The following is a 17,251-nucleotide window of genomic DNA, read 5'->3' as shown; positions in this document are numbered from 1 at the left end:
TCACCTAATTTCATTTAAATTAGAACATTTTTACTTAAGTTATCGAGTATCAAACTATCCTCTGATAGTTCAGCTTAAAAACATCGAAATGCCGGGACGTGCCCCTAGCCAGCCGTGTGTTCAAAGTCGAATGTAAGAACTTCACTTCGCTTCGCTCGCTCGTTCGAAGAACTTCACTTCGCTTCGCTCGCTCGTTCGATAATGATTAGATTACACAACGCTTTACTCGTACTCGTATGTGTATTGCTCTGTATATCATTAGGACAAGCGCTATGTTCAATTAGGATTATTTTAAACTAGCTTTTGCCCGCGACTTCGTCTGCGTGGAATCAGTAACAGCAGCTAGTGTAAACATAGCGCCTGAATAAAGTGTAATAGCAATCATTCAATTTGAGCATAAGTTTCAATCAGTGATAAGGCAATTCATTAACTCTCTCAATTCCAACCCCCCCTCCCCCTTTTTCACTCTCTTTAGGGATGATTCCCGACATAAAAACTATCCTATGTCCTTCCCCGCGACTCAAAATATCTCTATGCCAAATTTCAACTAAATCGGTTCAGCGGTTTAAACGTGAAGAGGTAACAGACAGACAGACACACTTTCGCATTTATAATATTAATATAGTATGGATGTAGGTACCCATGCGATGGCCAATAAGCCATTATAAATACCTACCTATGTATTTTTTGCTCATACCTATACCATACATCCATACCATTACCATACTATACTCGTACTCATACCTACCTATATTATACTCGCACTCGTACCTAACTACATACCTATACTAATTATACCGTACTCGTATTATAACCTAACGGTTCTTTAGGATATGTCTATGTTGTCGAGTATTAGAATGGGTAAGGTCACTGTGGGGAAGACCGGCATACTTTTTTTTTTCACTTTGGAGTGATCTAGTTCCGTTAATTATTCACCTACGTTACCGCTTGTAATCGCATACAATGAAGAATTTAATAATTAATAGTTTAGCTTTAGTGACAGATCATTTCAAACACAAATTAAGGAAAAACAATAGCATTTTTTTAAATTCGGCGTGTAGACGGACTTCCCGTGCAGTTTAAGGGATGTCCGTCTAGTTATGATATCAGCCAATCTATGGGTGCGTATTATGTTCGTAGTCAAATTCCTAAAAAGAACGAATCCAGACAATCAAAAGTGTACTTTAAATTTGTTAATATAGGGTTTAGATTCGAAATATTTAGATTTAGCTTAGTATAAGTAAAATACATTGCTTTCTGTACCAATTCGCGCCTATGTATTTGTAACTCGGATGTAAGCTGGTTTCCTACAGGACAGGCATCGCCTAGTGTAGGAATCAGGCCAACTACAGGAAAGGCACTCCTTATTCTTTCAAATTCTATACCTGTACAGTGCATTAACATAAGTTTTGTGTATAACTAACCTGAATTTGTAAAGATGAATAAATATGTTTTATGTTTTTATGTTTTTATGTTTTTATGTTTTAAATAAACACCATTTTTCTAATACAAAGGCAAGTCAAAAGTGTGTGTGTGTAAGAATTTGTCGCTTTTTTTCAAATTTAATTTCCAAAATATCAATCCTGAAGAAAAATTGTGAGGACCAAACTTGTAGAGAATCAAATTTCCTACAATTTTTGTCCTCACGGTTTTACTGTAAAATCAAAAATGGCCGAGTTATTCAAGAAAAACCGTATTTAGAATATACACAGGAGCCTGATTCAGTCTACTTTTTGAATTTACACTCCCAGTGACCCCCCCGAGGGACCTACGAAAAAAAATCCAAGAACTGGTTATTCACAGGACAAAATCTATAATGACTGAACTACTTGTTTAGGTGGATTGCTCTGAAGTTGGTTGTCACAGCGCCATCTGTTTTACAGTGATGGAACTATGGCGAACAACTGGTTAATCGACTGTACTCCAAAGCGGCATACGCCTTCAAATTCAAAAGTTATAACGTGTTGACGGACTTGCCTTGTAAATGGACTTGCCCACAGTGACCTTACTTAGGGTATAGGTTAGGGCCTAAGACCTAACCTTAATAATACTAAGACACATACGCATATACATACCCATAATCATAATATACACATCATCGTACTCACCTAGTACATCGTCAATCGTGAGGTTATAATTATAAACCGACGTGTTGCCTCCCTGTCACACTTACGTACGAATTTACAAGTGCGACAGAGAGGCAACACGTCGGACGTGGTTCGCGGTAGGCCCTCTGTTCACTTCCTAAGAAAGTTATGTCCCCTTATAATTGCGCATGTGTGCGCCTGAAGCTTCTATGTGTGCTTTGGCCTCCTAGAAAAAGTTGCCAGTAATCAAAATAAAAACATTTTTCTACAGCAACATTGCTCCCAACTAAGATTTAAATTATCACGAATATTTTACATTATTAATCATAAAACGGGACTTATTACCTTTGAGCAACACGGAAGGGAGGCGGCATTCGCACTATTTCCCCTCTGCCGAGGTACAAGATTAGCGCGTCAATCTAATCTAGCGCGGGTAATAAAACTAGTTGCACTTGGATTTTTCACTAGACCGAGTCCAGACGCGCGCGTGAACACTGCTGCACAAAAATGCCTGTTTGCTCGGTTTTTTGTTATAAAAAGAGGTCGGGACATCAAATTTACAAAAAGAAAGTGTTACATTTCACATGTAATATTTTTTTTTAATATCATACACAATACATAATTACATTCAAACACAATTATTATATTTTAGTCTCATGTAATTGTTGGATTTATCGATTTAGCTCGCTCAGTACAAATTGCGGATCGGTCGAGCGACAAATCCGACTTCTCATCTCTCAGAATACAATAACATACTTCAACGAAAATGTGTTAGTGTGCGTGTTGTGACACTTGTCACTCGTCCGTTCACAAAAAGAGATCGAGGTTTGCAAGATTTGTCTTTGACGTGTGTCATTTTCTATGTATTTGTGTCGTCATTACAGATTGGATTTTGTATGTAAGTGTGTAAGAAGTGCGACTGTGTGCACCTTTCCCCCCGCGAAAAATGGCAGAAAGATTTGTACGGTGAGATATCGCTTGGGCCCCTCCCTTCCGATGTGTCGGAAGCCGGTGTTGCTCGAAGCTTATTACACTTAAAACTTAATTACACGCGATTGAGTTTTATAATGAATATTTGCTTCCGTCTTTATCAATGTTCATAAAAAATATGGAGGGTAGGTACGTCTACCCACCATAATAAAAAAATATATTTGTCAATGACTCTGTCCAACTGCTGTGGTTAAAGTTCATAACGATAATTTTATTTATTAGATCTTTAAATAATAAATACAACGTAGCGGTACTACCACTTAAGAATCTGTAAGTCTGTACCTACATGGATTACAGGGGGGCGATTTTTGAATTTCGAGCGCTCGATTTCGTGTATTTCGTTCAATAATATCTCCACTACTAGGCATTTAAATTCTACTAATAGAATTGATAACGAGTGGTCAATACCAATTGATTCCAAATTTATATCGCTCGTATTTCAAAAATTAACATTTCACCGTTTTCCACCGATTTTCGAGTGACGAAATCGAGCAATCGAAATTCAAAAATCGCCCCCCTGCAATGCACATAGAAAATGTGCTAAATGCGGAGCAACGGCTGTTGATGATACAAATTTGAGTGAAATTCACAGCTTTAGTGGGTTCAGAAGGAACCGCGTCATAACGCATCTGGAAAGCGTATTAATTAACCGTGAAGAAATGTATGAATACAAGTTGGAAATCTGTGTAAAATGCCGTGTGTAAAGTTTAGTGTATCTGTGTGTGTAAAGTGTAATAGGTAGGCATGCCTAAAGTTATTTGTATTATACGGAAAACTTAGAAGCACACCATTTATACCTTTTTAGGCAATAATACCAGTACAGCGAAAAGACAGTATGATTTCTATTACTAATATAACTATACTGCAAAACGTAATTCAAGACCAAATAAAGTAAGACAATGTTGCCACTGCAATAATTTGTTTGTAAAATAGTAAATTCATTTTGATAAATAATCACGCTAAGATAATTTATTTATTAGTAATTTTACTCCTGTAGTTTAAAAAAGTACTTCTATTTATTTATTTTTACATAAATACAAGATGCGCTAGTAAAAAAGTGGCAACAAATCTTACTTTTTTTGGTCTTGAATTACGTTTTGCAGTTTAGAATATGCACGAATAAGTAAATATCTAGTCCAAACCAGAGGGGCTACCGCGAAAACCGAAATTCGCAAATTGCGGGGATCTTTCTCTTTTACTCCAATGAAGGCGTAATAAGAGTGACAGAGAAAAATGCCCGCAATTGACGATTTTCGGTATTGGCGGTAGCCCTACAGGCCTCCGTCACACGCTCAAGGCCACGCGCTGTATGCCTACCGCTCGGCGTATCGTCGACGATACAACCGACAGAGGGCCGCCGGACGCCCGCCTCAGCGGCCGCATCGCATTGCACCGCGCGTTTCCCGCGCTTATTATTCAGTACCACCACGAAAATTCAGAAACCACGTAATTATTGTGCAGTAGATGGGTGAATAAGTCAAAAAAACAAAGGAAAAAGCCTATAATAAAAATTCATCTTTTTATGGCGGGCTAAAGGTCCCACCTGAAAGTTTAATAATTATATTGAAGGGTTAGAAAAAGTATTTTTAAATAATTTTGACGACGTAATAATTAATCGGCCTGGTAGCACCGTATTACAACTTTTAAAAACCGTTGATTGTCCGTTGCTTTGCTCCTGAATATTTATTAAAATTATTTACGCGATTTAGGATATTTTCAACTACTTATAAAATTTTAATAACAGAGAATTCCGAGAAGTGAAAAAATTATAAATCATTATATTAAAACTAAAACATATTTGATTCGCAACATTCGTTTTATTACAATAATCATCATAGGTAAGGTAGCTACAACCCTAGGGCATTCTTACGATGACGCGTTGGCACGTGACTCGAACGGCGGGCAACACAGTCTCGACTCTTTGTGCGCGTAATTATGGTACATTTCTTCTTGTCCTGAGCAGCAGGTATTATTAAGGTTCTGTAGGCTATTATAGCGTAGGTATTTTTGGTTTTGTTTGGGAATGAGGTATCTGTTACATAGTAACTATTTATTAATCTGTGTCCAAACTATTATATTCAACGTTATCCTAATATCCTACATACATATGACGTATGGTCACCCTAATTAGAAAGAGATACAACGGCCCACCTTGACTTCTCATGTGGACACACTTTTTGGCCAATGTACTCCATCCAGTTTACTCTCTACGTCCGTGCGCGAAACACGTTTGAAGTGTTGCCTCTCTGTCGCACTTACGTACGAATTTACAAGTGCGACAGAGAGGCAACACGACGAACGTGGTTCGCGGTAGGCCCTCTGTCACTGTCAAATGCGTCAACGTCATCGAAGACGAAATCTTGGGGCATATTTTGCGACTTGCGTTGCATTTCATTATTTTTATGTCGCAAAGAACGGTGCGATCGCGAGTTAACCTTATCGTGTATAGAAACACACATGATACCTTTCCTTTGTATAGAAATGCTGAGTAAAGTTATCTAATTTTTTTAGTGTTTACGGTTACCTACAGCACAGCGTGTTTATTAATTTAAAAGTAAGTATATTGTTCGTTCAAATTTTGTCTATACGTACCTAAAACAAAATTCTGCAATCTGCAGACACAAACAAAACAGAAGTTAATTTACTCTCATTCCTTTGTTTTTTTTACCAATACTTAGTTTGTCTTACTGGATAGTATTTTATTAACTGAAGGCTTATTATATTTGTGAATGTGATATGTAAGTATGTAATAATAAGGACTATCTGTGTTATTTGTACCTATTGAGGCGTTGTCTGAATAAATGCTTTATATTTTATTCAATTTAATTAGTGGACAGATGCCTTGAATATATTTAATATAACAATGGACTGTCAGGGTATGCACATAATGTGACAGTTGGTTTACAGCATGGCCTGGACGGGATACCAGAAGTTCCTTGCCCTGATGATGGTAGTCACAGGGTCCATCAACACTTTGAGCACTAAGTGGGCTGACAAAGTTGAATCAAAGGGATCAGATGGTGTAGTTAGAGTTTTTGAGCATCCTTTCTTGCAGGTAAGAAATAATTCTTGAATAGAAAAAAAAAATGTTTCTTTTTTACAAGCTTTTATTTTTTAGTTGCACCTGTCCCGTTGTCTGTTGGTCTGTAATCAAATCTTGCAAGTTAAATTTGATCCACTTCCCGGTTTCCGATTGGCCTGAAATTTTGCATGCATGTATAAATCGGATGACAATGCAATATTATGGTACCATTGCGCTGATCTGATGATGGAGACAGGAGGTGGCCATAGGAACTCTGTGATGAAACAATGCAATGCTGTGATGAAACAGTGTTAGGGGTTTTTAGAATTGTCTCAATGAGTATTAGTTGTCTGTCGTAAGAAAAGTACAGTCAGCGATAAAAGCTTGTACCGAAAATGAAATTTTTGCCAAAAACTTATTTAAATAACAATGACTAATGTTTAATATTTTAATCAATCATACAAAAGTATCTGTTTTCTGTTTTTAGGCAGCAGCTATGTTTCTAGGTGAAATGCTGTGCTTACTTGTATTCAAACTGATATATTTTAAGACCCGGAATACAGGAGGCCACCAACTGACACAGGGCAACCAGAGTTTTAATCCTTTCATCTTGATGCCAGCTGCTATGTTTGATTTAGTGAGTTTTACTTTTAGATTTATGTAATTTTATTAATGAGTGTTACTTGAAGTGGCTTTCTACATATTTACAAAGTGGGTACTGTTCTTAGATTGTATTTATGCATGTTTCCAGATTTATCAATACTTTAGTAGGTATGTTTGTATAAAGTATTGAATAGTGGATAAATATGTATTACTTTTTAACAACTTTTTGAATGTGGGGTGAATTAAGTTTCTAGTGTAAGTCTAAGGGAAAAATAACTCTAAAATCCTGATTTCATAGGTTATTTAAATGGTAGTTAATAAGCCAATTTTATAAGGGACCATCTACTAAGCATGTTTGTAGAATGTGATACAGTATCTCTTCAAATAAACTAATATGGACAATATTGGACAGTGGGACCAAATAACAATACAAAAAAGTTAATATGCCCATTTATCAATCAATCTTCTACTATACTTACTCTATTTTATACTTCTGTTGTCGTATATTGTGCCTCCTGCCCTGTTATTTAAGAATGTAAACAAGAGATCAGTTATATATTTTGCAATTTGAATTGAAATTGATATTATAGAAACTTATCAGTTACATTACAAAATAACCTTTACAGTAAAGTCCATTTTAATTAAAGGTCAATGTGTTGGGATTGAAAGTATTCAAGCATTTAGTAATAAAAGAAATAATGCAACATAACATCAACATTTGTATCTCATTACAGGTAAAAAAAAAGAAAAAAGCTTTGAGTGTAACTGTAAAAGAACCTAGTAAATATGGCATAAAATTTCACAATTACCATAATAACATATAATTTTTAAACCTGAAAATCTTTAAATTTTCCAGGTGGGGACCTCGATCATGTATGTGGGCTTGACACTTACATATGCTAGCAGTTTTCAAATGTTTCGAGGGTCGGTTATAATATTTGTGGCAGCATTCTCCACTATCTTCCTTGACAAACAAATCATCAAGAGAGAGTGGGCGGGCATAGGTATGTTTAAAAATGTATTCTGCCAACCTCCAACTAAAAGACTGCTTAGTCTTTTTGACTTTACAGTTTTTGATTTTGATGACTGAAGTACATATACTAAAAATATGGTTTTACCAGAGATGTGACTTATTTGAAATACTTGTATTTAAAATGCAAAATACCTATTTTGTATTTTGTATTTAAATACCTTTTGAAGAAAACTATTTTGTATTTAAATACCTTTTGAAGAAAACTATTTTGTATTTTATTTGAAATAGTTTTTGGAACCTATTTTCTATTTTCAAAATACAAAATGATTTTTAGTAGGTACGTAAACCATCGACACGAGAAGAAGAAGAGTAGGTAATTAAATGTAGGTAGGAGTAACAATCTCTTCTCATGTTACAATCCTGGCAACTCTCTCATTCTTTTTACATGGAACTGTTGAATCTGTTCAGTAACGTCGCACATGTTCACAAGAGTAGCGAGTGGTTCAAAAAGTGGAATCTTAAGTGGTGCGTGGATTTTAAGGCATGAGAGGAGGAAAAACTTTTCTGCCCTGGTGAAACACAAACGAGACGTTTTCATCACACTAACGAGAGGCATTATACTAGCTGTAAAACATTATAAATCTAAATTAATGCTTTTAAAAATTGGCTGTTAAAAACCATCATCCATTCATCCTACCGGTTAATATGAGCAAACAACTAGAAATTTGCACTTTAGATAGAGGACTGATTGACACACTGTTTTCAAAAAATAAAGAGAGTCTTTTCAACTCGGATATTCCGAGTAATACTTTTTAATTCAGACTAGGTATTCACTATTCACAGTACGTTTTATCGCAAAGTATTTGTATTTTTAAAAAGTATTTTGAAAATACTTATTTCGTATTTTGTATTTTAAATACAAATCCAAAAACTATTTTGTATTTGAAATAGTATATCAAGGAAGTATTTGTATTTTGTATTTAAATACTTTTATAAAGTATTTTTTACATCTCTGGATTTTACCTATTCTGGTAAGTGTAGTAAATGGGATTTATCTATCTATCAGTATTTAATTTAATTACATAGGTACATAGGTACATAGTTCAATTAGAATCATAATTCATAATTTAAAGCTCTGGTATGTACTAATTTAAATTCTTAAGTTCTCTAACTTAAAATTTTTGCTATATTTTAATTACCTACTTTATACTTGGTTTAATTACAAAATAGTAACTTCATTTGATAGAGTGTCTAGAGTGGAACACAAAACACTTCCCAGAAACGTAATTTGGTGTTTTAATGTTAAAGCTTTTGCGAAAAGTACATATGGTGCTACTTTACCGCACTAGTGCGATAATTAGCACAGTAACTATGTCGAAAATTGAAGGATACACATGTACTGTAAAACGTTGTACCATACATGTGCGAATAGGTAATTTGCAACTCGTGTCGATTCAAAACACTCCCTTCCGTCGTATTTTATTTGTATTTTGGTCATATATTATTCGTTTGAGTTTTATATTTTTCGCACTTGTATCGTAATGTACTATTACAGTATACACACAGGTCACTAGATAAGTTTTGCAATAGACAAATATGAAATACAGAGGAGGCCTATCACATATACCTACTTTTACTTTTTAAAACTATATTTCCATAGAAAATTTTTGGCAGGAAAACATGAACATTCTTTTTAAATCTACTTATTAAGTTAAATAGATTTAAACTTGGTATGGAATGAAAAATAATCGGAAATGAAATATTCGTAAGTCGTTTCCATCCCATGCCGACATTTTCAAAGTTTAAATATGCCTATGTATGCCTACTTTCCCGCACTAGTGCGGGAATGAGCACTTTCCGTACCTATGTCGAAAAATTAAAGGGCCATATGTACTGTAAAACGTTGTACGATACACGTGCGAATAGGCAATCGTTCCGCACTTTTATGGTAAATGGGCGTTTTCAGAAATAAATATTGTAAACCCGATTCTCACAGATCCCGGTGTTTTTGGGTTCTTTCAACTCAGAATCACTAGCATATTCAATTCTGATGATAAAATAAAATGTCCCAAAAATTTGTATAAAAATTGTACATTCCACTACGTCACGCACATACAAGTGAAACATTTTTTCATACTAAAACGTGACGTAATGGAATGGACATTTTGGGACATCTTTTTTTAATGGTAGGATGGAGAATGCTGTCGATTCTGAGTAGAATGAGCCCAAGAACGTCCAGATGTGAAAGAATCAGGTTTACAATATTTATTTCTGAAAACGCCCAAATAACTATTGTCGCTGTCGTACATCGATATTGGTTTTAATTTGTCTATTCTGCTTAAGAAAAAATAGACACAGAAGAAATACATTCCTACAATTTTTGTACAAATGAGCGTTTTCCAAAAAAAGTGTATATTTCATTCGTGTCTTCAAAATATTGACTTCTTGGGCTCATTTTACTCAGAATCATTTGTACATTCACGCCTCATACTTGAAAAAATGTGTGGATTGGAAAACAGAAAATACAACTTTCCTCCTTCAAAATAATCCTTCTAATTCAAAATAAAACGCCTGTGTATCAGACATAACCACCCTGTGTAAAGTTATTAATATAGGTAGTCAGTGTAACTACCTACATACAATAAGCATTATTATTTTTTCTACGTTTGAATTGTAGTTATATGAATCATTTCTAGAAACCCGAGTTGCTTTTTTAATAGTAATCATAAAGGCATACAGATGGTAATGTTTCTCTCAGACTCGTCACACATGGCACAGATAATATACTTACGTAATATAGTGATTAATATATTTGTATAATATTATATTATAATTATGTCAGTGTGCGTGATATCATACGTCCTCTCTTAATGTCTATGACCTAACTCATAATGATGAAAAATCATACCAGTTTAGTCTAAGATTTATATAAGGTATTTCTACCCTCACCTGTCTTTAAATTCATATGTAACATACGTCTCACTATAGACGCCCAGTTGAAAAACAAAATTACAAAAAGAAACGATTTCTCCTAAATTAAACCAAATGCAGAATTTTATGAAGCCAATAGCAAGTCATTGAATGCATAGCCCAGGTGTTTGTTTATGTTATCCACACGTATTGAAAACTACGTTGATGGTCCAAATGTAAAATGCTTTATAAATGTGAGCACTCTGGGAATGTTTAGACTTGACAAGGCAACGCTGCCGGCAACATTCAAAACAAGCATCGATACTTTGAACAGCACGACAACGGTCCGTTTTCAAAACAAATATGATGGAAGTCTTGTTCCTACTTAGGCTCTCACGCAATATTAATAAGATATATTTTTTATACATGTATTGAAAAAATATCTTACATTCCCGAAAAATGCACTGTGGCTATGACGGGCTAGTTGTATAAACACGTACTTATGATTTATGCAGTGATAAATATACCTACTCCATTTAAATACATACATGTAAGAAATGTAACCGGAAACATATTCGTGTCAAAATGTAGTCGCACGTAAACATTGCAGAAGTATTGAATGAGTCAATAAACAATATTATGAATATCTACTGTCCTTATTAATAAATTGTTAATCACCTACGTCAATAATTCAATACCTAGGTATTAAATACTTTGGCAACACCGTACTCCTTTTATCAGTAGGTGTTTTAGCAAATTAACAAATTAAATGTAATTTATTTATTTAAGATACTTTCTTAATCGGCTTCCTCTAGTTTAATACTTATTGTTGAGTATTGTGAGTACCTAGCTAGGTAATACTATCCGCTGTGTAGCAGATTAAAATCACTTATTAACCTCACATGTTCTCGTGATAGGCATCTATTGTGTTCAGACAATGTGTATTTCGTTCCACAAGTAAACACATAAATTGCAAATACGCAGCTTCAGATATTCAGTTATCAATAAATATTAGTAGAATGTAAAACCATGAAATAGTACATACCTATTACCTATTACAGTCTCATTTTAGACAGCAAGTAATAAAAGGAGACTGAAGTACTAATTAAGTGCAAAAATAAGTAACAAATCATGCTAGTGTAGATGAAATGATCTGAAAATCCTTAGGTAGTACTTAAGGACAGTATCGTTTATTATAAATAGGTGCAGATAAAACCTGGTCTAACTGTTTGTATTACTTTGTTCTAAGGGTTTGAACTGAAGGTATTTATAATAAACGATACAGTCCTTACTTAGGCGGACCCCGGGTCCTCGCGCCCCGCGCGGGGGCACAGCCGGGATTGACGCCAGGATGATGATGATGATGATACAGTCCTTACTTATGGTGGATATTTTATTCATGGTCTATCCCTACATAATAATTTAAACGGCCGGTTAGCTTTAAAAATAAGCAATACTTTCGTGTTATCTTTCTAATCAGTGAATATTTATCAGAAATGCGCAAGGTAGCTGAGCCGTGCGGGAATGCATTCACATTGATGTGCGCGTCTTCTACTGGTCGTTATGTCTATCGTACAACGCTCGGTTATCTTTTTTATCTCTGGTGGATGCTCATCCTTATTCGAGCTTTAAAGCAAGTACTAGTTTACCATCAAATGTGATATTAACGTACTTGTTAGGTGGCGTGATCCTGGGGCTGGTGATCGTGGGGTCGACGGACGCCATCTTCCGCGAGCCCGGCGAGACCAAGGGGCCCAACAGCCTCATCACCGGCGACCTGCTCATCATCGTGGCGCAGGTCATCACCTCCTGCCAGATGGTCTACGAAGAGAAATACGTTAGAGGTATGCTGATGATAATGTGCCGACACTTTTCTTAAATGTTATGTTCAAACACGGCCCTTCACGAGCAGACACTTTACTAACCGTCTCACTTCAGTTGAAAGTGATTGTGAATAGGATCACATCTTAGGAAAAACTGATAGTGTTCAGTGTAAAGTGACCTTCCATAATCCCAAAAATACGTTAACATTTTTTTACTGGCATATTACATATTGATAATTGACAAACGTTTGCGTATCAAAGCTAAAAGTGAATATTTTAAAGATAATAAGTTTTGTTTTAGTTTAGTTAATGATTGTAGCTCTAATTTTAAGGACATTTTGTTTATACGTGGAAGTAAGAAAAATATTCCAAAAAATCTTTGGCAATGTATCGTTGCTAAAGAAAACATGGCCGATCTATGGTATTATGACGTTAGTTACTTACGTCATAGATCGGCCATGTTTTCTTTGATAACTACTTATCTTTAACATAGTTTCTGCACATACACTTAGCTCGACGTATTCATTATTATATGTTATTTAGCCGTAACCATATCCACATATCGTTATGTTGCTGCGTGTCAAACAATGTACAACACTAACTTTAGAACTCGATAAAACTACCTTACCCAATAACTCCCTCCAGGGGGTCGCGACCCACAGTTTGAAAAACACTGGCCTAGTTAGACAGAATGTAATAAAAATGCAACTTGTATGGTTAATGTACAACAACCGGGCACTTGGTATGTATTCAGTTCCATCAGCAGCATGACTGCAGTCAGTCTGCTGCGCCTCTTAGCGAACTTACAGTCAATGTCTAAAACTGTAACGTGGTAAAATTCTGCTACCTGTCTATACGATGAATGCTTAAGTTTTCTGTATGGCTTTCGTACATATTCATTACATAGTCTGGCAAAGTATCATTAGGTTAGTAACAGTCTAATAAAGTAGGTATCATTGCAAAACTACCTATATTAGTAACACATATACTGTCATGTAGTGAAAAGTGTTTGATGGAAGATTAGTAATAAAATGATATTGTGAACAGGGTTGAACATCCCGCCGCTGCAGGCGGTGGGGTGGGAGGGGGTGTTCGGGTTCTCGGTGCTGTCGGCGCTGCTGGTGGTGTTCTACTGGACGCCGGCGCCGCCGCACTTCGGCCACAACGCGCGCGGCACCGTCGAGGACGCCATCGACGGCCTGGTGCAGATAGGTGGCCACCTTTACACTATATACCGACTAGTGATCTATCGGTAGTGACGCAGATCTTTAACGATGGCATTTCCCGAATAAATCTTAAGTGGTTATACTTATACAACCTCATCGAATCTGCTGAATTAAGATTTGTAGTATAGTTATTAAAATATAATTTTTTAAGTAAAGTTAAAATCGAAGTAATAAGTTCAAAATATTTTTCATCACACCATCAGCTTGTTCTCGATGAGAAAGTTGTCATGTTGAGTGATTTTGAAAGTTAAACATTGAATAACGTTCACTTGGATTACCTACAGTTAGTATTTTATTCGTGTTGGCATGGTGAAAATTTTTGTGCTTCACTCGGGAGAAAAGTTTTAACCCTCGTGCTTTGAAATCCTCAAAACGCTTAAACTTCCATTTTTCAAACCACTAGCTACGCTCGTGGTTTAATTTTGGAATCTTCCGATTGCTCGGGTTTCAATATTAGCACGAGGGGTTAAACAACAACTTTGCCCCCTAATAAAACAAAAAGTAACTATTATTCTCGTATATTTTTTACAGAAAATTTTACACTAAATTTGTCAAATTTTAAAAGAAAATATTTTAATATCTGTAACTGCATATTTCAGGAAATAATCCAGTACTACTAGTGGCGATTCTCGGCACGATAGTTTCGATTGCTTTCTTCAACTTCGCCGGCATCAGCGTGACGAAAGAAATGTCTGCCACCACGAGGATGGTGCTTGATTCCGTTAGGTATGTACGTGGCTAAGTACATTACAGTAATATTAACACTATTAATTATTGTAATATAATATAATACGCTATATTTATGGTGTGTTCAGGACCCGCATACTTATTACGAGTAATTAGGAGTCGTTATTAGGAGGGGAGCCGGCGATGCTAAATATGTCTCGAGCGCCGTAGAGACCTATGGGATTCGAAAGAGATAGGAAGAAAAATACGTGATTAAGTTATTATACTTAATGTTTTTTTTTTCGAGCGGAAAGCTGCTACTATCTATTTGATTTGTCTCGTCTATTTGATTGTCATTATAAAATCGAATTCGAAATTAGATGTTATTATTACCCAATAATAATATTATCCCAGATAAGAAATCTGTTCTAACAAAACAGTTTATCTTTATGCTGGCGTAATTTATGTGTGTAAGATAGAAGAAATAAACTGTTTTTGTATGAACAAAAAATACTAAATTGTGAGTATAAAAGCAGCATTAACGCATAGTGATCGCGAGTCATCTTATACTTATATCATATCATATTATTTATGATTATTTTATTTATCTTAAAAAGGCATGTCTCTTCGAAGTGTTAGTGCAGTTGTGTCGTCTTGCAGGACACTGGTGATCTGGATGGTGTCGCTGGCGGTGCGCTGGCAGGTGTTCCACTGGCCGCACCTGCTCGGGTTCGCCGTGCTCATCTACGGCATGGCGGAGTACAACGCGCTGGTGCCGCGGTGCCGACGCGCGCCCGCCGCCGCGCCGCCCGCGCCCGCCAGCGCCGCCGCCGACCACGAGGACGACCAAGAGGAGGCCTAGCCCCGCCCCACCGAACATAACACACTAACGCATACATATTAAGTATATCTATATTTTTCATAGCCCTAAGTTCACAAAAGCGTTGTAATGTTAGTAGGTTGACTTATTTTAGTGTTCCCAATCAGTCACATCTTCGGGAACAAACGAACACGGAACTAAACATTTAAATGAAAAATTAAATATTATTATATTTTTTCAGCAAATACCTTACCTATACCCATTTTTAAGTTAACTGTGCGCGTGAAAGAGTCTTATTCAACGCGTATTCCTCGAACCAATACGAATATTCTGGTGTCAGTCTGGAGTCTGGTGGTGGTGCTGCCTAGTATCGGAACAGTAGTCAGAGAAATAAGATAGTCTTAGACTCTGACATTTTAATTTTAAATTATGGGACCAAAGACGCGTGTTCTAAAGCAAAAGAGTTCTCGGTGACGGAACGAGAAGTCGTATACGTTGTATAATAGTGTGTTAAAAAATTACAATGCAATCACTAGTAACAGGAATGATTAAGAAATTATTATTTTAGGCTACAAAATCAGTTCTCAGTGCCATGTGTGAGAGCGAAATCGCAGACCTCCATTATAGTTCAGTTGGAGTTGTGTTATAATAACAACGTGTTCGCATATTCCAGTTTCTAATCTTTCTAGTGTAAATGTCTTGTTAATATGATTGCAAACATCACTTATTTATATACAGGATGTTCGGGAGAAGTACTATTGATATTACCAAACATTAAGTCACAATGAAATAATACTATAGAAAAAAATCTCTGAAGGTAATCATGAGTCAGTGAACACTATACCTCATGACTCTCAACATGACGCGCAAACACCGTTACAATCCGTGGAGCTCTTTCCGAGCACCTATGTAGTATAATAAGATTAAGTGGATGTACGTTACCTATCATTCGCATCATTCGCCCTCTCGATATTCTACATACATACCTCCTCGCTTAATCGCAATATATACAGGCTGATTTTTAAAACCCGAATCACAATGTCAATTGTCAAAAAAAAATATTTTTTTTTCATCCACAATTTAATTTTCACCTGTATATTTACACATTGTATTATATTTTCACGTATATTGGATATTATTTACTTTGTAGTATTATCGTCATATGAATTGGTTGGTTGAGCATATCTTGACCCACTATTTTGCATTCAATCAAGTTTATAATATGGATTATATTGTTTTTAAGTTGTCACTTGAAGCTATAAATATAACTTGAGGGTGGTATTTCACCTGTCCAATTTCTTTGTCCAATGTGTATTTTGTCTCATAAATATTTTGCTTAATGAACTCTTACTCGAGGCGCAATTATATTGGACGGATGGTATAGTTATGTACCACCCTAAAGTATGTTGTAATAATATAATCACGTCTGATCTGTCAGTTCGGTGACGAAATGAATAGTCGTTAACCGGGGTTTTTAAACTTATATTATCTCATATGTCTATTTTGTAAAATAAGTAACGAATACGGTGTGGATTCTCCTTAGAAAGTTAAAATACTATGTATTTAGTTATGTATACAAAGACTGAGATTCTCAAGAGAATTCACATAATTATATGGTACCTACCTAATAATATATTGTTGTTAGGTAAATCTCATAAAACAACATGATATTGCAACTATTGTCACGCAATGAAAATCGACAAGGTTTTTGTTGCTATTTTGGCTACCCGCGAACCCTAAAATCTACGAATTGTATAAATCGATATAAATATTGTAAGTTATAATTATTACGAATAAAATGTTATTGGCTGGCGATAGCAAAGTATTGGATTGTAAACACTTTTTCCTTAATTTCGCACACCCCCCCTGCTTGCTAAGGATGCATTACAAGACCCAGCCAAACAAGACATCCGCACGTGGCCTATCCCACAAAACTTACAATTACAATTTTACAAGTGTCAAGTTACAAGTTTGTAATAATACAAATGTGCGTACCACAAAATATACAAGTAACAAATTTGTAGTGGAAAATTCTTACAAATATGTAAATTGTATCGACAAGTCTACAATTTATTGTATCACAAAACTTTACATACGCTACATATCTTTTCCGGAAAATGTACAAATATGT

General features: G+C 35.6%; 1 protein-coding gene across 1 annotated transcript; it reads left to right on the top strand.

Annotated features, from left to right (window-relative positions):
• The first annotated feature begins 5,472 nt into the window (after positions 1 to 5,472).
• LOC134805221 (solute carrier family 35 member F6) lies at positions 5,473 to 16,959 on the top strand. The gene is made up of 8 exons (XM_063778530.1): positions 5,473 to 5,631; positions 5,985 to 6,132; positions 6,587 to 6,736; positions 7,559 to 7,706; positions 12,265 to 12,429; positions 13,456 to 13,620; positions 14,234 to 14,360; positions 14,961 to 16,959. The coding sequence occupies exons 2-8, from the start codon at positions 5,986 to 5,988 to the stop codon at positions 15,160 to 15,162; spliced, it is 1,104 nt and encodes a 367-aa protein (XP_063634600.1). The 5' UTR covers positions 5,473 to 5,631; position 5,985; the 3' UTR covers positions 15,163 to 16,959.
• Positions 16,960 to 17,251: the final 292 nt, after the last annotated feature.

The sequence above is a fragment of the Cydia splendana genome, chromosome Z, assembly GCF_910591565.1.
Source record: "Cydia splendana chromosome Z, ilCydSple1.2, whole genome shotgun sequence".
NCBI lineage: Eukaryota > Metazoa > Arthropoda > Insecta > Lepidoptera > Tortricidae > Cydia > Cydia splendana.
The sequence above is the reverse complement of the archived record's forward strand: the minus strand, read 5'-3'. Positions and strand labels throughout refer to the sequence as shown.

What these genes read in the sequence shown, in the direction of transcription:
- LOC134805221 (XM_063778530.1), top strand. Translation starts at nt 5,986, where the DNA reads ATGGCCTGGACGGGATACCAGAAGTTCCTTGCCCTGATGATGGTAGTC. An exon ending in GAGAGAGTGGGCGGGCATAG is followed by an intron (nt 7,707 to 12,264) that starts GTATGTTTAAAA and finishes CGTACTTGTTAG; the next exon opens with GTGGCGTGATCCTGGGGCTG. An exon ending in CGACGGCCTGGTGCAGATAG is followed by an intron (nt 13,621 to 14,233) that starts GTGGCCACCTTT and finishes TGCATATTTCAG; the next exon opens with GAAATAATCCAGTACTACTA.